The sequence below is a fragment of the Saimiri boliviensis genome, chromosome 16 (genome assembly GCF_048565385.1).
Source record: "Saimiri boliviensis isolate mSaiBol1 chromosome 16, mSaiBol1.pri, whole genome shotgun sequence".
Taxonomy (NCBI): Eukaryota; Metazoa; Chordata; class Mammalia; order Primates; family Cebidae; genus Saimiri; species Saimiri boliviensis.
In genome coordinates this window covers 79547757-79575517 of record NC_133464.1, presented here as the reverse complement: position 1 = coordinate 79575517, position 27761 = coordinate 79547757, and the positions used below count along the sequence as shown (strand labels likewise).

General features: G+C 40.6%; 1 protein-coding gene across 4 annotated transcripts in view; it reads left to right on the top strand.

Moving 5' to 3' along the window:
- MTUS2 (microtubule associated scaffold protein 2) overlaps positions 1-27761 on the top strand; it is a 679146-nt gene that overhangs the window by 443059 nt on the left and 208326 nt on the right. For all 4 annotated transcript variants that reach the window (XM_074387901.1, XM_039473210.2, XM_074387899.1 and 1 more), the window contains one exon: positions 23680-23841. In XM_074387901.1, coding sequence (XP_074244002.1) covers positions 23680-23841 — 162 coding nt within the window. The remainder of the gene's footprint in view (positions 1-23679; positions 23842-27761) is intronic.

The window sequence follows — 27761 nt, the reverse complement described above, 5'->3', positions numbered from 1 at the left end:
TCTCAGGATTTGAACTTGGTTTGCTTTCAAATGTGGCTGACTAAAGCAGTGTTTGACATGTCATAATCCATAGTCCCTCAGTTGCCTCAAAATAACTAATCAGATCTCTGACACAAAAGTAGACTATTTTAGAACAAAAAAAAATCTAAGCTACAGAAATAGACACTTAAACCTTCTTATTGCTCTATTAATAAAAGTTACTATATAAGCCCTTGATCATTTTTATAATTTTATACCATATTAATAACTTCAGCAGAATTTAAATTAAGTTCAGATCAGATGCTCTTATCTCTTAACAACTTCCACACTAAGCATATAATTAAAATGCTCCAGTTTAAATATTTTCCCCAAGGTATTAACTACTAAAAGATTTAGACAATGATGAACTAAAGTTAGCATGTTCATGGATGATGGCTCAAGCTTTTGAGCACTTCAGACAGGGAAAGGGATTTATTACAACGGATCTAATTGATATAAAAGAGGAATGGTAAAAAGTTACTTTTAATTACTCAAAGGTCTCTTGACATATTAACCTTTGGTCTTTTAAGTAACTAACCTCCGTCAATATTTGACTAAATTCTCTCCTTGGTGTATGTGATTGGACAAATATTATAGAAAATTTCCCAAATCAAAGAAAAGCTTTAAGCCATTTCTGTGCCAAAAGTTCAGAAGTCCTGGGCTGGGTGATGCTGGCGTTGATCTGTGATTACTTCTGTAACTTTGAAAGTCAGCGTTAGCACTCCTGGACTTTACTTTCTTTGTTAACCAGCTCTGTCTTTCTTAAAGTATTTCTGTTACCCACAGGGAAACAGAATCGTAGAGAAGGTGGCATGTAATTGGGCTCTGAAGAACTGCTAGACTTGCCCATGTTTGCAGAATGCCACAACTCTCTCACATTTGGGCCTCCTTTCTCTTTTACGTGTGTCCCAGCACTATGAGTCTTATTTAACCAGTTCATCTGTACTCACATTTCCCCTATTTTCTGAACAGAAATAAGGAAGATGACTCTTTTGTTATATATTAAAATGAACTCCAGAGGAAACACAGAAGCTTCTCTGGAGTGCCTGGGTGGTTAAGGGGATGGATAAAGAGCAGGAGAACAACCCCGCCCCCCCACAATGATTCAATTGTGATCAGTGTCAAAAAAAAAAAAAAAGTAAATTTGAAGGAATTATGCCTAGCTCCGGGACACTGAGATGCTGAGGTCCTCAGTCAGGCCCTGGGAACACTACCTCCTGCAGCAGAAGCTTATAAAGGTGGGGTGGACTGTCAGTGTCAATACCTGCCACTTGCACAAATCATTCACTTTAGTTATCTGGTGAACTTAGGGATGACTTGAAGATGTTTCCATAGGGCTTGCCATAGGAGTTTGCATGAGACAGGGTCTTCTAAAATATGGTGCCATCTGGAGTCTTGTAGGACTGATGGGAATCTTGAAGAAATGACAGCTGATGAAAGAGAGCTGCTGCTACTGGTGCTGGTACTGATGTAAGCTATCATGTATTTTGTGCCAGGCACTTTGAAAAGTGGTTTATATGCACTTTCTCATTTAATTGTCAGATAAGTCTAATGACATAAGGTAAACAAAAAGCCACTTAACAAAAGAGAATTAATTTGTTTTCATACTAGTAAGATTTGAAAGCTGGAATGGGACTTGGGCAGAGCCTCTGATGTTTGACTGTACAATATGGCACTCTTATTATTATTACTGTTAAATACTTTGCTTTCAAAGCCTGTTCTGAAGAGCTCAGGAGACTAGACCCTATAGCAGGAATCCAGTAAGTTCCTGTGGACCTAGAGTTATCATCTTCTTCCTAGCGCCTGACTTATAGAAGTATGTCTTCCTCTTGATCAGGACATTACCTATAGAGAAGGGTGTGGTCTCTAGTCTAGGACTGGAATTCTTTATTGGACTCCTGGAATTTTGTGTTGAGAAAAACCCAAAGCCACCTTCTGGCTTAATGAGAAGTTAATATTTTCTCTGGATGAATGGGGAGTAGTGAAATGCATCTACTAGTAGTGTTAGGTTGTTCTTGCATTGCCATAAATAAGTGCCTAAGACTAAGGAATGAATAAAGAAAAGGTTTTTTTGTTTTGTTTTGTTTTTTGTTTTTTGTTTTTGTTTTTGTTTTTTTTGAGATGGCGTTTCGCTCTTGTTACCCAGGTTGGAGTGCAATGGCACGATCTCGGCTCACCGCAACCTCCGCCTCCTGGGTTCAGGCAATTCTCCTGATTCAGCCTCCTGAGTAGCTGGGATTACAGGCATGCACCACCATGCCCAGCTAATTTTTTGTATTTTTAGTAGAGATGGGGTTTCACCATGTTGACCAGGATGGTCTCGATCTCTTGACCTCATGATCCACCCGCCTCGGCCTCCCAAAGTGCTGGAATTACAGGCTTGAGCCAAGAAAGGGGTTTTAATTGACTCACAGTTCTTCAGACTTTACAGGAAGCATGACACTGGTATCAGCTTATCTTCTCAGGAGGCCTCAGGGAGACTTTACTCATGGTGGAAGACAAAATAGGAGGAGGCACATCACATGGCAGAAACAGGAGCAAGAGAGAGAATCAAGGGGTGGGGGCAGGTGCTACACACGTTTACAAAACCAGATCTCATGAGAACTCACTTATCATGAAGGGGATGGCCCAAGCCATTCATGAGGGATCTGCCCCCATGATCTAAATACCTCCCACCAGGCCCTACCTCCAACACTGGGGATTACATTTCAACACGAGATTTGGTGGGGACAGATCCAAACCATATCATGACACCCCTGGCCTCCACATCTCATTCCTTCTCACACTGCAAAATATAATTATCCCCTTCCAGTAGTCCCCCAAAAGTCTTAACTCATTTTAGCATCACTAAAAAAGTCCAAAATTCAAAGTCTCATCTGAGACAAGGCAAGTCCCTTCCATTGATGACCCTATAAAATAAAAAGGTATCTACTTCCAAGATACAATGGTAATTATAGGCACTGAGTAAGCATTCCCATTCCAAAAGGCAGAAATTGACCTAAAAAGGGGGGCAATAGGTCCTACACAAGTCCATAACCTAACAAGGCAGTCACTAAATCTTAAAGCTTCAAAATAATCTCTTTTCACTCTGTGTCCCACATCCAGGGCACACTAGTGCCAGGGATGAACTCCCAAGGCCTTAGGCGCTCCACCCCATGGCTTTGCAGGGTTCAGTCTCCAAGGCCACTCTCCTGGGCTGGAGTTGAGTGCCTGTGGCTTTTACATGCTGAGGGGTACAAGCTGCCAGTGGATCTACCATTCTGGGTTCTGGAGGATGGTGGTCCCCTTCCCATAGCTCCACTAGGCAGTTCCCCACTGGGGACCCTGTGAGGGGGCTCCAACTCCACGTTCCCATTGGCTCTCCCCTAGTAGAGGTTCTCTGTGAGGGCTCTGCCACTGCAGCAGGCTCATGCCTAGATATCCAGGATTTTCCATGCATCCTTTGAAACCTAGGCAGAGGCTCCCAAGCCTCAACTCTTGCACTGTTCTGTGCACCTGAAGGCTTAACACCACATGGAAGCTACCAAGGCTTACACCTTGCACCCTCTGATGCAGCAGCCTGAGCTATACCTGGGGCCCTTTAAGCCAAGATTGGAGCCACAGTGATTGGATTCAGGGATCAGTATCCCAAGGTTGCACAGGGCAGCAGGGTCCTGGGCCTAGCCCACAAAACCACTCTTCCCTCCTAGGCCTCTGGGCCTGTGATGAGAGGGCTACCATGAAGGTCTCTGAAATGCCTTTGAGGTCTTTTTCCCATTGCCTTGGATATTAGCACTCAGCTCCCTTTTACTTATACAGATATCTCCAGCAAGTGGTTGCCCCATAGTCTGATTGAATTATTCTCCATTTTTTCTCTGCAACATAGCCAGACTGCAAATTTTTCAAACTTTTATGCTCTGCCTCCCTTTTAAATATGAGTCTTGCCTTGTCTCAACTTAGAGTCATTTAGTTCCTCCCACATCTGAGCATGGGTTGTTAGAAGCAGCCAGGCTACACCTTGGACACTTTGCTATTGAGAAATTTCTTCCACCAAATAGTATAAATCACCACTCTTTAGTTCAAACTTCCACACATCCCTAGGGCATGAACAGAATACCACCAAGTTCTTTGCAAAGTTGTAACATGAATGACCTTTGCTCCAGATTCCAATACATTTCCATCTGGGACCTTGTCAGCCTAGATTTTGCTATCCATATCACTATCAGCATTTTGGGCACAGCTATTTAAAGGATCTCTAAGAAATTGCAAACTTTCCCTCATCTTCCTGTCTTCTGAACCTTCCAAAGTCTTTTGACCTCTGCCTGTCAACCAGTTTCAAAGCTGCCTCCAGATTTTCAGATATCTATAGCAATGCCACGCTCCTCAATACCAGTTTTCCATATTTGGTATTTTTGCATCACCATAAAGAAATACTGGAGACTGGGTAATTTATAAATTTAGGAAAAGAGATTGAATAGGCTCATGGTTCTGCAGGCTTTATAGGAAGCATGGCACTCATATCAGCTCAGCTTCTGGAGAGGCTTCAAGGAACTTTCACTCATGGCAGAAGGTGACGTGGAAGCAGGAACTTTGCATGGTGAAAGCAGGAGCAAGGATGGGGACTGCCACCCACTTTTACAAAACCAGATCTCATGAGAAGTTATCATCAAGGGGGTGGGCTAAGTCATTCATGAGGAATCCACTGCTATGATTCAAACACCTCCCACCAGGCCCACCTTCAGCACTGGGGATTACATTTCAACATAAGATTTGGTGAGGACACACATCAAAACCAAATCAGCATCCCATATGTTTCTCTCTTTTTTGTTAGGACTTAGGCTGCTGAGTAAAGACAAATGGAAAAAGCACCACCATTCTCTAGGGTTGCCTCTTCAGAGCCAGACCACTGAGAGTGATCATGGTTATTGCCTTGCAAAGATATGAAACCATAGGAGGACCAAGAAGAAAAGGGAAGTCAAAAGACTGATGGGCTTTGACTAAGGCTCCATGTTGTGTTAGTGAAGGTGTTATCTGTGGCAGTACTACTGAGTGCTGATATGTTCCAGGATAATATTCTAAGCACTTCGTTCTAATAACTCCTTTCATACAGCAATTCCAATAATTAGGCACCACTCTTACCCCCATTTTAAGGATGAAGAAATGAAGCACAAAAGGATTAAGCAACTTTTCCAAAGTCAGACACAAAGCTGAGATCTGAACCCAAGCAATCCTAACCACTTAACTATTAGCCTTTCGAAGTTTTTCAAACCCAGACAATGCCTAAGATGAAGCTAAAGTAAAAACTGAATGACGACAGAAGAAAATTATTAGGTAAATGGCACCCTCTCTTGGGGAAAAGGGTAGTGGTGCTTTGGCAGAAATTACTCTCACCCTCAAATAAAACCATTAAATTTTGATAATCCCTGATTTTTATTTTCTGCATAATGTTTTTAAAAAAATTGGAAAATGGCCGGGTGCGGTGGCTCAAGCCTGTAATCCCAGCACTTTGGGAGGCCGAGGCGGGTGGATCACGAGGTCAAGAGATCGAGACCATCCTGGTCGACATGGTGAAACCCCGTCTCTACTAATGGTGCAAAAAATTAGCTGAGCATGGTAGCACGTGCCTGTAATCCCAGCTACTCCGGAGGCTGAGGCAGGAGAATTGCTTGAACCCAGGAGGCGGAGGTTGCGGTGAGCCGAGATCGCGCCATTGCACTCTAGCCTGGGTAACAAGAGCGAAACTCCGTCTAAAAAAAAAAAAAAAAATTGGAAAATGATCACAGTATATTATAGATGACTCCTAACTTTTAAACTACACATGGCCCACCTCAGTCATGCCCACTTTGACTACATTCCCAGGAGCAGTTGTAGAAAGTGTGAAGCTTTTAGAGAGTCTGTGGGTTCAAGAATTGGGAAAATGTAGGGCTATGATAGGAAGCAGCGGCCCTATGGGGCAGATTTGCAGCCAGTAATTTATGTGCTTGGATAGCTGACATCTCAAGCACAGCCTTGTATGAAGTAAGTAGGACGGGAAGCCACAGGATTGAATCCTACCTGCCTGGGGTTTCACTGCGCCTGATGGAAATCGGGTGGGAAAGATTCAGATGCCAGAAAGAACAGTTCAGGCTTTATTTAGAAGATGAAGATGACATTGAGTCATCTGTGCTTCAGACAGAATGACAGGCACAGGGAGGAGGGTGAACTGAATGAAGGAGACAGGGAAGAAGAGGAACTGGTGCCATTGTCTCAGCAAGAGGCACTCAGGGTTAACCAGGTGCCCATCACAGGAGCAGAGGGGGATTTATATGTGAGGTCTGTAAGGGAAACAAGCATACTGACTTGCATTGGTGTATACAAGGGAAAGATATGTTCAAGGATGATGCTGATATTTTATTTCTGTTTCTTTAACAGTGATGTCATTAATAAATAAAAGAGGTGAGCACAGCTGAGAAGAATGTGTTGTAAATGCCAACTCATCCAAGAGGTCCTCCCAATTTTTTTTTTTTTAAATTGTCCGCCCTTGAGTGCCTTCTCTAGTTCTGTCCCTTGTGTTTCTTTCATAACATATCACAGCGTGTGGTGATTTTGTCTGGACTTGTTTGTGGCCTGTCACCCCTGCTGCAATGTAAGTTATGTGAAGACAGGCCTATGTTTTCCCTGTGTCCCCTGCCTAGGGCAGGGCCTGGCCCAGAGCTATCAGCAGTTGTTTATTGAATACATGAATGAATTGAACAAGTAAACTTGTAGAATTTGAAAGTTCACCAGGTTGTTCCAGTGGGCACATTGCAATGTAGGACTGATTCCTTGCAGATGGTCTGGAATTCTGTATGACCATGTGGGACTCACTTGGGTTCATTGCTGATATCATGCGATCCAAGGGATAAAGCCTCCAAAGGAAGGGGTGTAGGAAAAGTAAAGTCTGTGGACCAGCAGGGAGGCCTACATCCAAGGGCTGTGGGGAGAAAGGACATCCAGTGAATGAGAAAGAAAGAGTGGTGGGAGGCAGGAAGGGACCACTGAGTCAAAGGTTGTGGGGGTGCTTAGAAGCTTCTGGTGCTGCAAACCAGAAGGGAAAATGAAAACATGATGCGTCTCCTCACACAGAGCACCAACTGTTGTGGTCTGACAGGCAGGCATTGACTCAACAACAGATGAATAAATCCACTCAGACACTGATTTTCAGGGAAAGAGCAGGCTGGGGTGTCCAGGCCATTCATTCAAAGGAGTTAATGGCTACCGGCCCTGACTTGCTGGCCTTCCAGGTCTTTATTCAGCACATAATAAATGACAAAGTCTTTGAGTCAACACCATTTGTGGGTAATAAATGGTTGCCCTCCCCCTGAGAAAGCCATCCAGCCCATGAATGATTAAAGGTTAGCTTTAGGGCCACATGAATAAACAATTTATTTAGATAAACTCCCTTACATTCCTTTGTATCTGCTCTATGTTATTTGCACAAGGAAAGGGGCTTAGGCTGCCTTTAGTCATAAACTCATTCCGAAGGCTTTTGCAAAGACCTTCTGGCCTTCCCAGAAGGTTTGTAATGATTACATTATAATCTCTCCCACCATCCTGACTGAACCCCCAAAACACAGATGAAAGACTTGTATTTGGTAACTAAGAGATCATTTAGAATCCTAAGGAAGGTAATCCAAAGGTAGACATCAGATTTAAAGAATGAGTGAGTAGCAAGAATGAGGAAGGAACAATAAGCTCTTTGAAAGTTTTCGTGACGTAGAAAAGAGAATGTTTTTTGAGATGGATAGCAGACTTGAGGAAGAGGCGTTTTGAGAAATAGGTAAAGGATGCTCAGCTCAGTTTTAGGAAGGAGTCAAGGGACAAGGAGAGACTGAGTATCATGTCTCTCCAATGACTCCCGTTTTACTCTGTGTGAGAGTCGAACGTTTACACTTGGAGGGGCTCCCTGAGTCCCTCCAAGTCCTCGCCATCACCATTCAGATCGGATCCTCTGCTCCTCCTCCTGTCTGTGGCAGCCATGCTCACCCCTTTGCTGACCTGAGCCCCGGCCCACAATCCTCTCTTGTCTTCTCTCTCACCTCCTTCCAGTCTTATCTTTCCACATTCCACCATGGTGAGGCCTTCCCCAGGTCACAACCGCCACCTCACAGTCTGCTCTGTTTTCTTTATGGCATTTTGCATTGTATAGCATACTATGGAATTTTATTCCATAATTATTCTATTTCTTTCTTGGAGGCAGGGTCTCTCTCTGTTGTCCAGGATCCCAGGCTGCGGTCCAGTTGTGCGATCGTAGCTCACTACAGCCTCAAACTCCTGGGCCGCAGCGATCCTCTTACCTCAGCCTCCTGAGTAGCTGGGGCTACAGGTGTACCACCATGCCCAGCTTTTTACATTTTTTATTTTTTGTAGAGACAGGGTCACCCTATGTTGTACAGGATGATCTCAAACTCCTGGCTTCAAGTAGTCTTCCTACCTTGTCCTTCTTTATGCTATTTTATTTTATTGTCTATCTTTAGTTAGAGAACATGAGCTCCAGAATTGGAAAGGGACAGAACAGTGTCTCAGGAACATGCTCAGGAACTACTGTAATATAATATAGTTAGTGAGTATAATCAGGTCAGAATTAAATTTGACAAAACATTAGCTTCACAACTAACAATCGTTCCCCAGTGCCCATTTGTCCTTAGGTCGGATTCATAGCTCAATCTCTTCCTGGACAAGAATCTGCCTTTCCCTACTGGAAAGTAGGAAAAAGTCTGCTAATTTGTCTTAAGCCATCATTGCTCTTTCCTAAAAGGCAACTGTGACCTGAAGGACTTAGATGTAAATCAGGGACAGTTTCATTGGTTTTACATTCCTCAAGTTTCAAAAAAATAAATAGATAAGGAAATCATGGGAAGAAATAACAAAGGTATGAAAATGATATGAAGCCAGTGGTAACATCAGCACATCAAAAATGAACACCATACCACAAAGAGATAACATTTAACACTTGTTAGGATGGCTCTTATCAAAAAGACAAAAGATAACCCATGTTGGTGAAGATGTAGAGAAATGGGAACCTTTGTATACTGTCAGAGTGTAAAGTAGTATAGCCATTATGGAACAGTTTGCTGTTTCCTTGAAAAATTAACACTGGAACTACCATATGATCCAGCAATCCCACTTCTGGGCATAGACTCAAAAGCATTGAAATTGGGGTCTCGAAGTGATGTTTGCACTTTCACATTCATTGTGGGATTATTCACAATAGCCAAGATGTGGAAATGAATGTCTATCAACAGATGAATGGATTTTTTAAAATGTGGTCTCTACATAAAACAGAATACCATATAGCCTTTTTAAAAGAAGAAAATTGTGCCATTTTTGACAACATAGATGAATTTTGAAGGTATTGTGCTGAGTGAAATAAGCCAGTCATAGAAGCACAGATATTGCATGATCTCACCTTCATGAGGTATCTAAAAAGGCCAAACTCACAGAAGCAGAGAGTGGAATGGTGGTTGCAAGGGCCTGTAGGAAGGGCAGGTGGGGGGCTGCTGTTCAGTGGGTGTAAAGTTTCATGTATGCAGGATGAATACATTCTAGAGAGCTGCTGTATAGCATTGTGCCTAGACTTAACAAAGCAAGTTTGGACACTTACCATTTAAGAGGGCAGATCTGTTATTAAGTGCTTTTACCACCATTTTAAAAATGCATACCACAGGGACCTGCTAGATGCAGCCAAATCAAAGAGCTAAAAACCATGTGTTGAAAGATTCATGGTGCCCCGAGGTAAAGCACCCTACTCCAGAGGAGTCTTGCCCCAAAGGGAGCCCTTAGGTGCGGTGGACAGAACCCTCTGCTACATGCCTGTCACAAAACAGGAGCAAGTTTCTAGCACTGCTTCTTAGAGCCGAGCGAGTCAGAGCCAAGCACAGTTTAATGACAGCAAATCCCTGAGGGCTAGCAGTTCAGCAGAGGGAAAGTCTCCGGGAAAAGGGATGGAGGTGGAGAGGCACTAAATTGGAACTTTCTCTCTTTGGGGTCTGCCCCTGGCATTCTCTGGGTTTCTAGTTCTGTGATGTTTCATCTCTCCCTATGGAGAGGAACAATGTGAACAGGCACGTGGGGCTGGTACCATGCCCCCGAGCATGAGCACACGCTCCCTGTGTAAGGAAGCTCATGGGCTGGCTCTGTGAGCTCTCAGCATCACAAGGCCCTTTCTGTCGAGCAGCTGCTGCTCCTTATCCTGCGTCTGGTGGCATCCGATTGCTGTTGAAGCTGGCATGGCCCTCTGACAGGCACAGAGCCACCTGAGCAGATGGCAGGCACGTAAGCCATGTCAGGGAACTGTGGCATGCTTTCAGGGCAAGCCCAGGGATCTCCCTTGTTACCTGTCACTGTCAGCAAGCATCTTCTCTGTTCCTTGTAAATGTTATTGACTTTATCCAACCAAGTTTGTAAACTGAAGAGTTTCAGAGGCATTCTGCTATTGAAAGTAAAGTTAGAAATTTAGAGATATCCTCTTCTTTATTTCAGATTTTTCTGGGGCCTCTAATCTTACGCATCTGTTTAGTCCGTGCCTTTAAAATTAGGACTGGAGGTTGGGTATGGTGGCTCAGGCCTGTAATCCCAGCACTTTGAGAGGCTGAGGCGGTCGGAATGCCTGAGGTCAGGAATTGGCGACCAGTCTGGCCAACATGGTGGAACCCTGTGTCTACTAAAAATACAAAAAAATTAGCCAATCATGGTGGCATGCGCCTTCAGTCCCATCTACTCAGGAGGCTGAGACAGGGGAATTGCTTGAACCAGGTAAGTGGAGGTTGCAATGAGCCAAGGTCGAACCACTGTACTCCAGCCTGGGCGACAGAGTGAGACTCCATCTCAAAAAAAAAAAAAAAAAAAAAAAAAAAAGGACCGTAAATAAATATTTGAAATGCATTCTGGCTTCCTGATATCCTAGTAAATGATCCCTCTTTTCTTGGTTTCTTCCAGTATCCACCATTGGCAGTATCTCCTAATTAGTGCCTAACTTGTACTTTCTGTCCCTGAAACAGCTTCTGAGTGAAGGTGGGTGAATGAGAAGTTATGGGAGGAGTCTGCTACTATCTTACTCCATCTGTCTGTCTTTCTGAATTTTCCATTTTTCCTCCCAGATTTTACTCTCCAACCAAACCAGATTCCTTGCCAATCATGCACTTCCCTAATGCTGGGTCTTTACTCATACCTTCCCTTCTCCGTCACAGTTTTTCCCTGTCTTTTCAGATCCAAAACCCACCTTGACTGTCTCTGCTACTACCTTCCCATATCCCCTTGGGCTGAGCTCTTCTCATTCTTTCTTGGTACTGTTAAGATATGCTCACTTTCTTCCTGTTTATTGAAGTTTGTGTTTCTGTCTTGTTCCTTTACTGAACCAAGCAGCTCATGTGATCATCAGTGATTTGCCAAGTGTGGGTTTATAACAATAACATCAGCCAGGATTTGCTCAGTGCTTACTGTATCTTTCCTGAATTTCTGCAAATGGACACACCCACATGAAATATGAACTTGTGGGGATTATAGACCAGACCCCTCATTTCCTTATCCCTGAGATTTAGCACAATGCCTGAGACATCAAGGGTGACCAATCAATGTTTCATGGATGGATGATGTAAGGATTTACATAAGCACCAAAGCTGGCTGTGAGGGTTTCTTGTGCTTAAGCCGTCTTTTAAAACTTTCCCCTCAGTCTTCATCTTAACGCTTCCTCTTTGAAAGAGATCCGGAATTTGAAAACTTTCATAGCTAACCTTTCCTCTGTGGAATCTCAACTTTTCTTAGTCAAATATTTCATTTTGAAAAAGAAATAAATAGCTTTGCTGCCATGGCAAGATCTCAGGTTTACTTTAGGGATTTAATGTGAGAAAGAAAATATGCACTTCGGTTAAAATATGCAGAAGGGGGAAATAAAACATTCAGTCGATACTTTAATAATTAAACTAAATATCATCACCAAGTGATAAATACTGCTAAATCAATGAAATATGCATCAATTAACTAATCATGCAGCAAGAACATTATACAATTTGATTGCCTAGGATTGTAAAAAAAACATCAGTGAAGAGAATAGTTTAATGATTATAATATTGATATTCAAAGTCAGTGAAACTTGTTTCTTGGAGTTTGGCTATGATGTCGTCTTCTTCTTAATGACTGTTTTGCATTTCTTTTGCAGCCTTCCTCTTCCTTAAAAAACTCATTTTGGCCTGGTTAGTGTTTATACCCCATTGCCATTATTTCTTTTGAGAGTTTAGGCTAAGTTACTGGTATTCTCAATAAATGAAGTAGTGAAAATAGTACTGAATATGGATCAAGAACCCTAGGTTCTCACTCAACTTCAGCCGTAGTCAATTACCCTTTTGAAGAGGTCAGATAGGAGTCACTCATTACTTTGTAGGGGGATGTCAAGTGACCTATAAATCTACCTTTCTCCTCCCAGTGCCTAAAATTTTACAAGACACTTTTCTTACATTAGCACAGGCTTCTCTGGCCTGAAATTTCATGTGTCTTCCTTTTTCAGCAGTTGTCTTAGTCTTCTTTGTGCTGCTATAACCAAATACCATAGACATAGACTGGGTAATTAATAAATAACAGAAACTTACTTTCTCACAGTTCTGGAGGCTGTGAAGTCCAAGATCAAGAGGCTAGCAAGTTTGGTTGTCTAGTGAGGGCGTCACCCGCCAAGGGGAAGAGCTTTGTGTCCTCATATGGCAGAAGGAATGTGGAAGTAGGGGGAAGGGCCAGGTGCCAAATGCTATGTGAAGCCCCATTAATAAGGGCCTTAATCCCATTCATGAGCGAAAAGCCCTCATGGACCTATCACCTTAAAGGCCCCATCTCTTAATACTATCACATTGGCAACATCTGAATGTTAGAGGAGATACATTCAAACCGTAACAGCAGTGTAGGACCAAAGCAACTCAGACCTACACCCAATTCTGCAGGAGTAGATGAGAAAAGTGAAAGGAGTTAGGGAGGAACTGAATATCACCCTCCTTACACAGGAGCTTGGACATTCTGCTTTAATGAATGGGATGCAATAGTAAGTTTTCCGAATGCTTTTTTTAGTGTTACTTAAGAATATATCATCAGAAGGCAGAACAACCCTGGGACAGATTGGTTGGAATCCATTGTAGTCACAATGCAGGGATGGGGAACAGAGACTAGGAATAAAAACTTCACAAGAAAAGAACACTAGGAGTCCTTTGGGGGAGAGGTGAAGATCTGAATCACAATTTAAGGAACTTGTTCCAGCCAAGGGATCTAGAGAAAAAAAAATCTTCTGAGAATTTTTTGGATACATAATTCAAGTACCATAAAATTCACCTCTTTAAAGTGTATAATAGTGGTTTTTGGTATATTTACAAGGTTATGTACTGTCACCACATCTAACTCCAGAACATATTTAATCACCCCAGAAAGAAAGAAACCCTATACCAATTAGCAGTCACTCTGCTTCCGTCCAGCCCTTGAAAGCCACTGATCGACTTTGTCTATTCTGGACATTTCATAAAAATGTAATTATATAATATCTGTCTTTTTGTGAATGTTTTCAGGATTCATGCATGTTATATAACATGTATCTTTACTTAATTTCTTCTTGTGGCTGAATAATGTTCCATGATATGATATATATTTTGTATATTAATTCATCAGTTGATGGGGGGGGGCATTTGGGTTGTTTTCACTTTTTGACTATTATGAATAATGTTGCTATGAATATTCACATACAAGCTTTTATGTGAACATATGTTTTCAGTTTTCTTGGGCATATACTTAGGAGCAGAACTGCTAAATCAGATGGTAACTCTATGTTTAACATATTGATGAGCTACCAATTTTTTTGCCAAAGTGGCTGTGCCATTTTACACACCCACAGCAATGTATGAAGATTCCAGTTTCTTCACATCCCTATGAATATGTTTTATTGTTTGTATTTTTATTATAGCTTTCCTACTGGGTTTGAAGTGGTATCTCATTCTGGTTTTTATCTGTATTTATCTAATAACAAGTGGACACCTTTTCATGTACTTATTTCCCATTTACATATCTTCTTTGGAGAAATGTCTATTCAGATCCCCTTCTCATTTTTAATTAGATTATTTGGATTTTTATTGAGTTTATAAAAATTATTTTTGTTTTGGAGACAGGGTCTCACTTTGTCACCCAGGCTGGAATGCAGTGGCATGATTACAATTCACTGCAACCTTGACCACCTGGGCTCCAGAGATCCTCCCACCCTAGCCTTCCAAGTAGCTGGGACTACAGGTGCTCCAGCTTTTTTTTTTTTTTTAAATACGTTTTGTAGAGACAGGGTCTCACCATGTTGCCCAGGCTAGTCTTGAACTCTGGCCTCCAGCAATCCTCCTGCCTTGGCCTCCCAAAGTGCTGGGATTACAGGTGTAAGCCATCATGCCCAGCCTGTAAAAATTCTTCATATATTTTCCCCAATTCTGTGAGTTCTTTTGACTTTTTAAATATTGTCCTCTGAAGCACAAATTTGTTACTTCATTGCAGTCCATTCACTTCTTCTTAAGTTTTTGAGATTTAGAAACTTTTTGAATATTTGTGTTTTTAATTTTTGTAGATACTTAGATCTAGAAACTGGGATCTTCATACATTGCTGTGGGTATGTAAAATGGCACAGCCACTTTGGCAAAAAAAAATTGGTAGCTCATCAATATGTTAAACATAGAGTTACCATCTGATTTAGCAGTTCTGCTCCTAAGTATATGCCCAAGAAAACTGAAACTTATACATGTTTATGGGTTACATGAGATATTTTGATACAGGCATGCAATGCATTATAATCAAATCAGGTAAATCGGGTATCCGTTACCTCAAACATTTATTCTTTGTGTTATAAACAATCCAGTTATACTCTTTTAGTTATTTTTAAAATGTATAATTAAATTATTTTAATTATAGTCACCCTGTTATCCTAGTAAATACTAGGTCTTATTTATTCTATTTTTTTGTACCCATTAACCATCCCTGCTCCCTCTGCTCCCACCCCCAACTACCCTTCCAGCCTCTAGTAACTGTCCTTCTCTATAGTGTTCAGTTGATTTTTAGCTCCCATAGACAACTGAGAACATGGGAAGTTTGTCTTTCTGTGCCTGGCTTACTTCACTTGATATAATGACCTCCAGTTCCATCCCTGTTGTTGCAAATGACAGGGCCCCATTCTTTTTTCATGACTGAATAGTTCTCCATCGTATAGATGTACTGCATTTTCTTTATCCATTCACCTATTGATGGACACTTAGGTGGCTTCCAGATTTTGGCTGTTGTGAATAATGTTGCAACAAACATGGTAATGCAGAGTTCTCTTCAATACACTAATTTCTTTTCTTAAGAGTGGGATATATGTCTCCTTCTCAACTTGTTTGAACTTTAGGTATTGCATATGAGAAATCATTGCCTAATCCGAGACAGTTCAGATTTACACCTATGTTTTCTTCTAAGAGTTTTGTGTTTTTAGCTCTTACATTTAGGTCTAAGATCTATTTTTAATTTGTTTTTTGTAATTTAAAACAAATTATGATTTGAGGTAGGAGTTCAACTCCATGAGATTTTGATAGATGCAATTGATAGCTCAGGGTATCCACACACTGTGAGGAATGAACTGTAGGAACTGTCCCTGGAGGAAGAATAAGATCGCCTTCCCCAAGGATTTGATGCTGAAAGAGCATGTTTGTCCTAACAGTTTAATGAGAAAATTGTATAGAGATTTGGTTTATATATTGAACTGGACCCAGATGGATTCTATAATCATACAGAATATATAACCTTGTAATTTTTTGATTATTATATACCTTTTATTTCACTCTAATGAAGGAAATCTTACCTTCCAAATGGTAAGTTGGTGATGTTATGATTCAGATATCTAAACAAGATGACTACTATTGATAGAAGCGAGAGGCTGTAGTCCTTTAGTTCCCATGAGCAGTAGAATACCTTCATCCTTTGGGAAAAACTGTATGATGGAAGCAGAGGGTCCCACTGCCATGAGCACAGGAAGGGAATTAAGGAGAATGAGCTGGCCAACAAGCTCAATATTTAAGAATAGTGTAGGGGGCCAGGCACAGTGGTTCACACCTATAATCCTAGCACTTTGAGAGGCCGAGGCAGGCAGATCACCTGAGATCAGGAGTTCAAGACTAGCCTGGCCAATATGGTGAAACCCTGTCTCTACTAAAAATACAAAAATCAGCTGGGTGTGGTGGCAGGCGCCTCTACTCCCAGCTACTTGGGAGGTTGAGACAGGAGAATCACTGGAACCCAGGAGGGAGAGGTTGTAGTGAGCCAAGATCACACCGCTGCACTCCAGCCTGGGTGACAGAGGAAGACTCTGTCTCAAAAAAAAAAAAAAAAAAAAAAAAAAAAAACACGAAAAGAATAGTATAGGGAAAGTCTCTCAATGACATATAATTGTTTATTGGAAATGCCTTTTCTCCCTACATCATACCCTTCAGCTGACAGTTATTAACCTCTGTTCTCCATGGTCTTACATTTCTGCATATCTTCTAAACAGAGGTATTGACAGCCCTACCCACTAAATGCTAACATTGCCTAGTGTAAAATATTCTCATAAATGTTGATCTCCTGTGAAGTAGTACTGCCCTTCTTTGGAGCCACTTGTTTTGATGTTTATTTTTTCATGATACTAAGCCTTCTTTGTATCTCTATCATGTAACATGGTCCTAGGGTATAATTATTACTCAGCATGTTTGCTGATTCTACATCTGTGCTTGCTCCTCTTTCAATTATGTTGCAGTTGGAAAAAGAAGACTTAATTGTGTCCATTGAAAATGTTGACATTTTCATGGAACTTAACAAGCTGATTCTAGAACTTATGTGCAAAAGTAAAGGGCCAAAGATAGTTAAGACAATTTTTAAAATAAAAGATCAAGGTTGGGATATTTGTCTTATGCAGATTTAGTATACCAGGACTGGTCTTACATTGTAGTGAATAAATGCAGCATGGCATTGGCACAGTGATAGACAGATAGACCAATGAAATGGAATAGAGAACTCAGAAATGGAGCTTCAAGTGGCAGACAGTGGAAATTTGCTCATCAAACCACTCCCTTTTCCCCTGGACATAAACTAAACTACATTTCCCAGCCTCCCTTTCCGGCTCTTGTTGCTGAGTTCCAGCCAGTAGATTGAAGGCAGAAGTGATATGCGCCATTCCCAGGCATGGTCCATGAAATCTTCCTGTGAACAGTTCATTTTCCTCTGTCTACCAGCTGAATGTTAAGTTCTCAAGAGATCCAGAGTAGGGCAGAATCTCAAGATGAAGAGTGCTTTGGTCCCTAAGTTCTCCCAAGGACAGTGTGCAAGGCAACAACCCATCTTGAGCACCTGTGGGAGATAATTCATGATCACAAACTAAACTGCTGTTAAGTATTGAAATTTTGGGATTGTTTGTGGGTGGGTCTGCCTCAATAAATCATGTTTGAATGGCAACTGGGCATATAACAGCTGGCTCGGCAGATACTGCAAAGATGTTAGACTGTGTAATATACAGGCCTGGGACAGCAGGCTGCTATGCAGAAAATAACACCAACAAATTCAGTCTCTTCCCCATGTACCATTCTAGGTGGATTGATGATGTAAATGTGAAAACAGAACTTTAGAACTTTTCAAACAGTACATAGGAGAACATCTTTATGATTTCAGGAGAGAGAATGAAAGTCTAAGACAGGCAAAGTACAAATCAGGAGGGAAAGACTGAAGCAAATCAATTGCATTAAAATGCGAACATTCTGAATAAAGGCACCATAGGGTGAAGACAAGTGAAAGACTAGGAGAGTATTTGAAATAATATCAATATCCAATATACTGATATCCAATATAGAATCCAATAAAAATGTGTCCAGACTCTTCAAAGAAGTAAGGCTAACCACCTCAATTATGGGCAAAAGTTATGAGTGGGGATCTTATGGAAGGGAAAAACTTAAATAGTCAGTAACTATGTGAAAAAAACTTCAGTCTCCTTACCAGTCAGAAATGTATAAATTAAAACCAGTTAATAAAATTAAACCAGTTGCCAAAATTAAAATTCAGTAATGCTACATTTACTACCTGTGATTAGTGTAAACTGCAACAAGTAATGTGGTAAAGCAATTTTGAATATGCAGGAAAGTTGAGCAAACTTCCCTCTGTCCCAGCAATTTTTCACTGTCAATGGATTTGGTGATGTTTTATACTTTTATAAAATACATTTTCATTTTAAAAATCTTTACATCTTACTATTATTTATGTTGCCATTCAAGATTTCATTCTATTGAAAAACAAAAAATACCCAAACAAACAAACAAGCCTGTTCTTTTATTCTTTTAATTTTTACATTTAGGTTCTCTACATTGTTTATTTAATTTATTCTTAAATGTTCTTCTATTTTTGCACTTTGTGAATAGCTATTTTTAGTACATTTTATGTGTTTATTGTAACTATCTACAGAAATTAGATTTAATATATTCAGATAAATGCACAAGTTATCAAACTATTATTAGTGTTAATATATTTGCTTATCAATTTACACGTGTTTTTGTAGTTAATCACATTAGCTGGAAATATTGATAAATTTATTTCCTCCTTTCCCATATTTAAACCATTTTATTTTATTATCTTGTTCCATTGCATTGACTAGAACTCCTAGACTAATGTTAAGTAATATTAATGATTATTGGTATACTTGAGTTAGTCCTGACTTTAATTTCCCATCTTTTTCATGTTAAGAAATAAATCCTCTGTACTTAGCTTACTAAATTGAGGAGTATTTTAAACACATCAAGGATAGAACTATAGCCTATGTATTTTGTTCCCCATGGGATTATATCATAATTTTTGTCCCTTGACTTTTTTTTTTAATTGTACTTTAGGTTCTGGGGTACATGTGCAGATCATGCAGAGTTGTTGTATAGGTACATGCATGACAAGGTGGTTTGCTGCTTCCATCCCCCCATCACCTATATCTGGCATTTCTCCCTGTGTTATCCGTCCCCAACCTCCCCACTTCCTGCTGTCCCTCTCATAACTGCCCCCAGCAAACCCTAATGTGTGATGCTCCCCCACCCGTGTCTATGTGTTCTCATTGTTCGGTACCCGCCTATGAGTGAGAACATGCAGTGTTTGATTTTTCTGTTCTTGTGTCAGTTTGCTGAGAATGATGGTTTCCAGATTCATCCATGTCGCTACAAAGGACATGAGCTCATCATTTTTTATGGCTGCATAGTGTATATGCGTGTCTACGTGCCACATTTTCCTTGTCCAGTCTATCATCAATGGGCATTTGGGTTGGTTCCAGGTCTTTGCTATTGTAAACAGTGCCACAAGGAACATACGTGTGCATGTATCTTTATAATAGAATGATTTATAATCCTTTGGGTATATACCCAGTAACGGGATTGCTGAGTCCAATGGAATTTCTATTTCTAGATCCTTGAGGAAATGCCACACTGTCTTCCACAGTGGTTGAACTAATTTGATGTCCACTGTGAGTCTGATGGGCTTCCCTTTGTGGGTAACCCAACCTTTCTCTCTGGCTGCCCTTAGCATTTTTTTCTTCATTTCAACCCTGGTGAATCTGACAATTATGTGCTTTGGGGTTGCTCTTCTTGAGGAATATCTTTGTGGTATTCTCCAGATTTCCTGGACTTGAATGTTGGCCTGACTGGCTAGGTTGGGGAAGTTCTCCAGGATAATATCCTGAAGAGTATTTTCCATCTTGGAATCATCCTCTCCATCACATTCGAGTACACCTATCAAACGTAGATGATGTCTTTTCACATAATCTCATATTTCTTGGAGGCTTCATTCATTTATTTTCACTCTTTTTTTTTCTCTTATCTTGCCTTCTCATTTTATTTCATTGAGTTGATCTTCAATCCCTGATATCCTTTCTTTTGCTTGGTCAATTCAGCTGTTGAAACTTGTGCATGCTTCAAGAAGTTCTTGTGTTCTTTTTCAGCCCTATTTATATTCTCCTCTAAGCTGTTCATTCTTGTTAGCATTTCGTCTAACCTTTTTTCTAGGTTCTTAGTTTCTTTGCATTGGATTAGAACATGTTCTTTTAGCTCAGAAAAGTTTGTTATTACCCAGCTTCTGAAGCCTGCTTCTGTCAATTCATCAGACTCATTCTCCATCCACTCTGTTCCCTTGCTGGTGAGGAGCTGTGATCTCTTGGAGGAGGTGAGGCCTTCTGGTTTTTGGTGTTTTCATTCTTTTTTCACTGGTTTCTTCCCATCTTTGTGGATTTATCTCCCTGTGGTCTTTGTAATTGGTGACTTTCAGATGGGGTCTCTGAGTGGACGTACTTTTTGTTGATGTTGAAGCTGTTTCTTTTATTTTTTAGTTGTCCTTCTATCTGTCAGGCCCCTTTGCTGCAGGACTGCTGGAGGTCCACTCCAGACCTTGCTTGCTTGGGAATTGCCCACAGGGGCTGCAGAATAGCAAGGGGTACAGCCACTTTCTTCTTCTGTTATCTTCATCCTAGAAGGATACCCACTAGATGTCAGCTAGAGCTCTCCTTTATGAGGTGCCCCTTTGTATATACGGGGGTCAGGGAGGTGCTTGAGGAGAACAGTCTGTCTGTTATCAGAGCTCAGGTGCTATGCTGGGAGCTCCGTTGTTCCATTCAGAGCTGCTGGCAGGTACATTTAAGTCTGCTGTGGCAGAACTCATAACCGCCTCTTTTCCCAGGTCATTTTACACTTCTTAAGCTTGATGGTCAGTTGTTTTATTATCCTCACCTTTTTCTATGACTGGAATAGTTTACTATATATTTTTAAGACAATCAAACTCTCACTCTTCTCTTTAGTCTTTCATCCTACAGGTGTTATCAGACTTACCTCAGTCCTCTTCTTTCTTCTCACTTCAAACAGCCCATCTGGTATTAATCCTTGAATACTTTCCAAGTGGTTTTTCCACACAAAAAAACGATGTGTTGTAATGACTTAGCCACAGAACTTAAAATTAGCATGTACATTAATAACTAACCCATAGAGCATACTATATATCAGACACTGAGTGTTTTTTCATATCAATTCTTACTTTTACTTTTTAAAACATTTCCTGGCATTCGCTCTTTTAATTCCCACAACAGCTCTGTGAGGTAGATTATCATTATCCCCGCTTATGAATGAAGAAACTGTGATGCAGAGAGGCGGGAGGTAGAGGGCGTGGTATTCATACCCTGGCCATCTTGCTCCCAGATCTGTGCCATTAACCACCTTGCTGATGCTTCTGCTGCACTGTGATCAAGTGGAAGGGTAGGTGAATTTCCTAGGTTGTTTAGGCTGGAGTCGGTTCAGATTGGTTGGGAATAAAAAGCCTGAATTAGCCATGTGAACCACTTTACTGGCTGAGTTCTCCAGAACATTTTTCTGGCTCACACAAGCAGTTTATTTCCAGTTGTTTTCTTCCTCTCACCAAGCAATGGTTTAATGTTGTCAGCATTATTGTGAAGCACTTGGAACATTTATAGAATTCAACAGCTACTTCCAAATTCAGAATACTTTTCATTTACTGAATAATGCGTCTTTAATTACCAGCCAACTTAAGCCAGTTTTCAAAGAGTGGAACTGTTTATTGCCAGCTGTCTCCCACAATAATAGATAAGAATAGTGTTTTATATTATTTTGTTTCTTGGTAATTCAAGCCCTCCCTCAGAGGGAAGTACATAGTTCCCTGATACTTGTACTTCAAACAGATGAATTACTTCCCGGCCTGGAGAGCAGCCAAATCTCTAAATTGACGTGTTCACAGAATAATAAATTTCATGTAAGAGAATGATGCCAGATGCAAGAGGATTTGATAAAAGGGCATTTGAACTCTACAGATGATACAAAATATTTCTCTTCCTAAGAAATTTTAATAAATTGTTAAATAAAAGACTGTGTGTGAGGTTTTGGGCTCAATTCAGCTTCTGCTACACATTTCAGTGAATAGATTATTCTGGCAATGTGTCAGCAGGAGGCTAGACATTAGATAATTACTTGTGAAATATTTCTAGTGGTTGAGCCATGCCCCATGTGAAATATCATTCAGCTCCTGAGAGATTCTCTGAGTTCTAGCACTGGACTGGTACATCCACTGGATAATTCAGAAGCTGAGGCTCACTGTTTTGCAAGTTCATGGTGTTGCTTTTCCTGGCTAGGTTTGCATCAAACATGCCTTGTTATCTACATTATTTTTTATCTGACACCCAGGATACAGTGCAGATCCTTTCAGTGGAGTTTCAATGCATTTGTTCTCTTTGCATAGGTCAAATACATTCTCTTAGTTCTATGTAGAACATTTTAAAAAACGTTGCACAACATCTTAAAAGAACTATAGGGCATAGATACTGTTTTAAGAAATAGTACATTCTTTGATTCCTTCCTAAATGTGCTTTTCTTTGGAAACAACAGAAATCTCCACAATTTCAAACAGAATTTCATGTGTTAAGAGGGAGAAAAGCAACAATCTCTCACTCTAAATGGTTGACCAAAATGCCTGGATGTTACGAACACTAAAGCCATTTTAATAATGTTTTCATTTTTATGCAGACCTTATCTAAATAGAATGTTCAGACTAACCTTTGAAAAGGATAAAAACAAAAAATATAATCCTTTACTAAAATGCTGTGTACTTCTTCCAACTGTCGTGGCTTATTTTTCATGGTAGATGGTCATGTTCCAACCACTGGACTGTTTCATTCCAAACTAGTGGTAATCTCTGTATATTCAGGCTCTCTAAATTAATAGATTAGCCTCGCAGCTGTACTCAGAAGTATATTTAGAAGACTTACCCTCTAACAGAGAATAGATAGTGATGTCATTGTCTTTAAGAGATTGAAAATGTATTAACCACAAGGTTTAGAAAGATATAGAGGAAAAGTTTAGGCCAAACAACTTTGCATATTTAAATTTTACATGAACACAGTCCCAATATGCCATATCTTCAGCAGTGGATTATAAACAAAGAGGCTGTTTCTAAATTGATTAGTAAACTGCAATTATCAGTAATGTTTTCTACCTTGGAAGCACTAGGTTCTAATTCAGGGTCCTCCCAGTTTGGTGAGGCCTCAGCTTTTCAGACAGAAACCTTTCTTGAGTTTCAGAGGGATTCTCTGTCCCCAGGCTCCATACCCCTCTACCTTTATCCCAAGCCTCCTCTTCTGCAGGTCAAATGAGCAGGGTTTTTCAGGGAGCTCTGAATAGAATTCTTGGGCTCATGGTACATGTGTATTTTCCTATTCTCACTTCTCCTGGGTCACTTACACTGTATTTCAAAAAAATAGGCTATTTATTCTCTGAGTTTTCAAAAGTGTTTATTATATACACATACATTTGCACATACACATAAGCAAACTGTGTGTATGTGTGTGTGTGCGTGTGTGTGCGTGTGTGTGCGTGTGTGCATGTGCATGTGCATGCATGTAGGCTGCTCCTGGCTTTTGTGGAGCCCCTTTTAGTACACAGGGTTTGTGTGACAGACATTTATTCAGTGACTAAAGGGAGTTCTTTTTCAAATAGGGTTCCAGGAAAATACTTTTCAAGGTCACTCACTAAGAATCAGATCAAATTCTAAAGCAGATGACAGCGGTAGGATTGGTTGGCTAGTGCAAATGGTGAGGGATCCATCCATTTTTCATGAAGGTATAATTAACATGCTGTCTCCCTCCCACAGGTTCAACCTTGGGGAATGAAGAACAGCCAGTTCTGAAGGCATCTCTGCCTTCTAAGGACATACCCAAGGGGGCCAGCCGGGTGGCCCCTCCAGCATCCTCCAGTGTGACAGCACCCCGCAGGAGTTTACTTCCGGCACCAAAACCCACTTCCACACCCGCTGGTAAGACTTTGTGCCTTGGCGAGGCTCCATGGTGGAGTGCCCTTTCTGCATTGATAAAAAGTCTTTTGAAAGTCACTGTGTACATCAGTTATTTAGAAGGGATGATTGATTAAATGATAGTTAAGAATAATACCACTGCTTTTAAGGCACTTTCATATATTCATGTTTAAATTCTCATAACTGCCTCTCACTCTTCCCCTGACTGGTAACCCTTTGAATCACACAGTTTCCTTCTCAGAAAGCAAGAACCAAGCTATTTTAAGCAAACTGGCATTTGGCTCAGGGAAGCGGGTGCTCACAATATCATTGCAAGGACTGTAGGAGCAAGCTCCAGGCTGCGCCTCCAGTAATGAGCCCCAGAACCTCAGAGAGAAGCACGCTATCCCTGCAACAGTCCAGGAGCTCCATGCCCTGCTGGTTCTAAGCACACATCTCCAAAGCTAGGATCTAGGGATGGATCCACTGCTTCCATGGCAGGGTTGGCTCTAGAGCCACGCTGTGCCTGCAGGGTTCAGGCCAGCAAAACTGATCCCCATTCCCCTCCTATATGTACCCACAAAGCTAGTAGCTGGACATGCAGAATTCAGCTGATTCCAAGGTATAACTAGCACAGATGCTTATCAGCAGAAAGTGCCGAGGCAGCACCCGTGTGGCCCCTGCTGCACTTCTGTTCCCATCCCTCCCGCAAATGCATCTGTTGGCCTGCAGGGTTGTCTGTGCATCTTGTTCCTAGCTTTTCTTTTTCTGCACTATTGAAGGCGTTGAATGAACATTGGGCCCTAATTCACCATAACGGCTCATCCATATCAGTGTTTATTCCTTCAAATGTTTTCTATGCTTGCATCAGTGTATCATTGTAATCAATGTGTATATATATATATATATATATATATATATATATATATATATATGTAAACAAATGGGTTTTATAGGTATTTTTGAATGAGATTGCATTATATCCATTTTTCTACCTGTTGGTTTCCTTACTTAGTGTAGATCATAGAAATACCCTTGGCAATGGTAGGGCTCATTCTTTTCGATGGCTGCATGGTGTGGATATACGGTGATTTATTCAATCATTCCATCACTGGTGGGTATTCACTTTGCAACCAGTATTTGCCACAACAAACAATGCTGCAATAAACAGCCTTGAGTGGGTGGCATTGTTTCTATGGGATCAGTTCCCTGGAGTGGTGTTGCTTTGTTTGATGCATTCATAGATATCAATATATTGCCTTTTGGAGAGGCTCTGCCCCAACCCTGCTAGGAATAGGTGTTATCTTTTCTAGAATTTTGGTCCACTTGATGGAAGTGAAGTATTATCCCAGATATTTTACTTTGCATCCCCCTGACCACTAGACTAGCTAGAGGCACTTGCCCTAGCAGCACCTTCCAGTTCCCTTTGCTAAGACTTAACTTGGTTCCTTTAGTTTTGTTCTTCCCCAGGGGAAGGCAAGCTTCTGGGGGTGGTGACTGTGTCTATTTTAACACAGCATCCTCATTGCCTGTCACAGTGACTGACTCACAGTAGGTATTTAATATCTATTTGTTAATTATTGAATCAACAAATGAATGGATGGATATCGCATGACATTTGAATCTTTCAGCTACAATTTATTAACAGTTTGGCCTTGGTTTAATTAGAAAATAATTAGACAACCCTATGGTAAGTTAAAACACAGTTGTTGAATCAACCCTATAGCCCAGTGTTTCTCAGTGTTTCTTTAGTGTATCAGTGCCACCTGCAGGGTTTGTCAAAACACAAATTACTGGGCCCCATCCCCAGAGTTACTGGTTCAGTAAGTTTGGTTTGGGGATCAAGAATTCGCATTTCTAACAAATTCCCAGGTGGTGCCTCTAGACTAGGGACTACACTTTGTGAGCCACTTGTGGAAAAATGGGTTAGGAATTTGAAAAGACAGTTCTTAGAAAAAGAAAGGCAAAGGGCTCTTAGCCATATGAAAGGATAACAGTCAGCCTCACTGATAAGAAAAACTAGTGAAACTACAGTGGATTACAATACCCTACCAATTAGGAGGAATACCTAATGTCGATAACGGGGCGATAGGTGTGGCAAACCACTACCATGGCACGTGTACACCTGTGTAACAGACCTGCACGACCTGCACATGAGCCCCAGAACTTAAGGTGTAGTAAATAAATAAGTAAATAAGTACCCTAGCAATTATACTGGCAAAAATCCAGAAGTTTGGCAACATATTCTATTTGTGAGGCTGCCAGGAAACAGGCATTCTCATACATTTTCGATGGGAATGTAAAATGATACAACTAGGAAGAAGAGTTTGGCAGTATCTAACAAAATGATACATGCGTTTATTCTTTGACATAATAGTCTCACCCCGAGGAGTCTTTCCCAAAGGTAGACTGACAAGAATACAGTGCGTGAAGTGATTCATTGCAGCACTGTCTGAAGTAGAAAAAGACAGAAAACAGCTCAAAGGTCCATTAATAGGGGTCTTACTGAACACACTGTGGTATATCCACAGGATGCAGTACTCTGTAGCTGTCATATGAATGGGGAAATAGCTCTACGTATTAACGTTACTAGCAAGTGATTTCCAAGAGGTCATTGAGCAATAAAAGATGGAGAAAAAAATATGTAGTAGACTATGCTTTACCTAAACAATAGGAAAATGTTATATATGAACTTATATTTTAAAAAAGCAATAGAATAATAAGCTAAGAATTTTTTTAAATTATGGCCTTTAGGATGACAGAAGGAATAAAAGGAGAGAATAGAGATACGGGCTGTGGTCTATCTTGAATGCACCTTGTTTTATAGATTTGAAGTCACATAGATATTTTACACAATTAAATGTTAACAGATACTATCTAAAACTCAAAAATGAAATTAAACAAACGGAAGCACTTGCATATCCCATTAATGGCATCGCCACACAGAGAAGCACATTCCCAACGGTATATACCCCAGATTCAGAAAGAACTGCAATGAAAACTTGACATTATTGGTGGTAGTGTTAGTATTGTGATTCTGCATCTGCTGTTATTCTGAATGTGTGGGATAAATGTGATAGGAGTATTATAGGTTAAAGTCAGAACTCATCTGATATTTATCTTTAAAAACAAATTCCCAGATCTATCCGTTGGAAAGTTGTAAGTGGTGACTAAACCAATCGCAATGAGCACTCCTAGAGCCCAGGTTGTGATGTCTGAATGGACTTCCCAGTAAAGGGAGAGAAGGATCCTTGAAGAAGCAGCCATTTCAGGTCTAAGACAGGAAATGTAGATCCTAGAACATCTTTCCATACCAGCTGGCTAAGAAGAATATAAAAACTATGAGGATTCTGTTGAAAGGACTTAAGGATCAACTGGAATAAGCTCCTACTGGTAAAAAAGACAAAAAAGAAGAAAAACTGAAAAAAAGTTTGAATATCAGTAAGATTAGTATTTACAATGGATTAATACCCATCAATGAGGACATATGATACAAAAGAAAACCAAAAATCTCCAAAACTAGTCACATTGGAGGATGCTAGGAAATGACCTCATTATTTTAAAATATGGTAAATAAAGGAAAAGAAAAGCCTTTCAGTAACTTCTCCTACTCAGTCTCTATCTCAAGATAACCAAATAGCTGGTGAGAGGGAAGTTTCTCTTTATAAAAGTGTTCCAGCTAATACAAAAGACATGACAAAACATGCCTTTCTGCAGCTCCTAATGAATGAGTCCCATAGATAAAGGCAATGATCATCAGTATGAGGGATCACCACCCATTATGAACTGTCCTGATGGAAATGTATACAAATTACCTGGGAATGAGTCTTGGGAAAAAAATGGATTTGGTGCAGCATCTGGATTTAAGTACTGATTTACTAGAAATACAAAGGAATGCATGTTAAAACCACCACGGGGACTGAGTCAGCAAACCTAGACTCAAG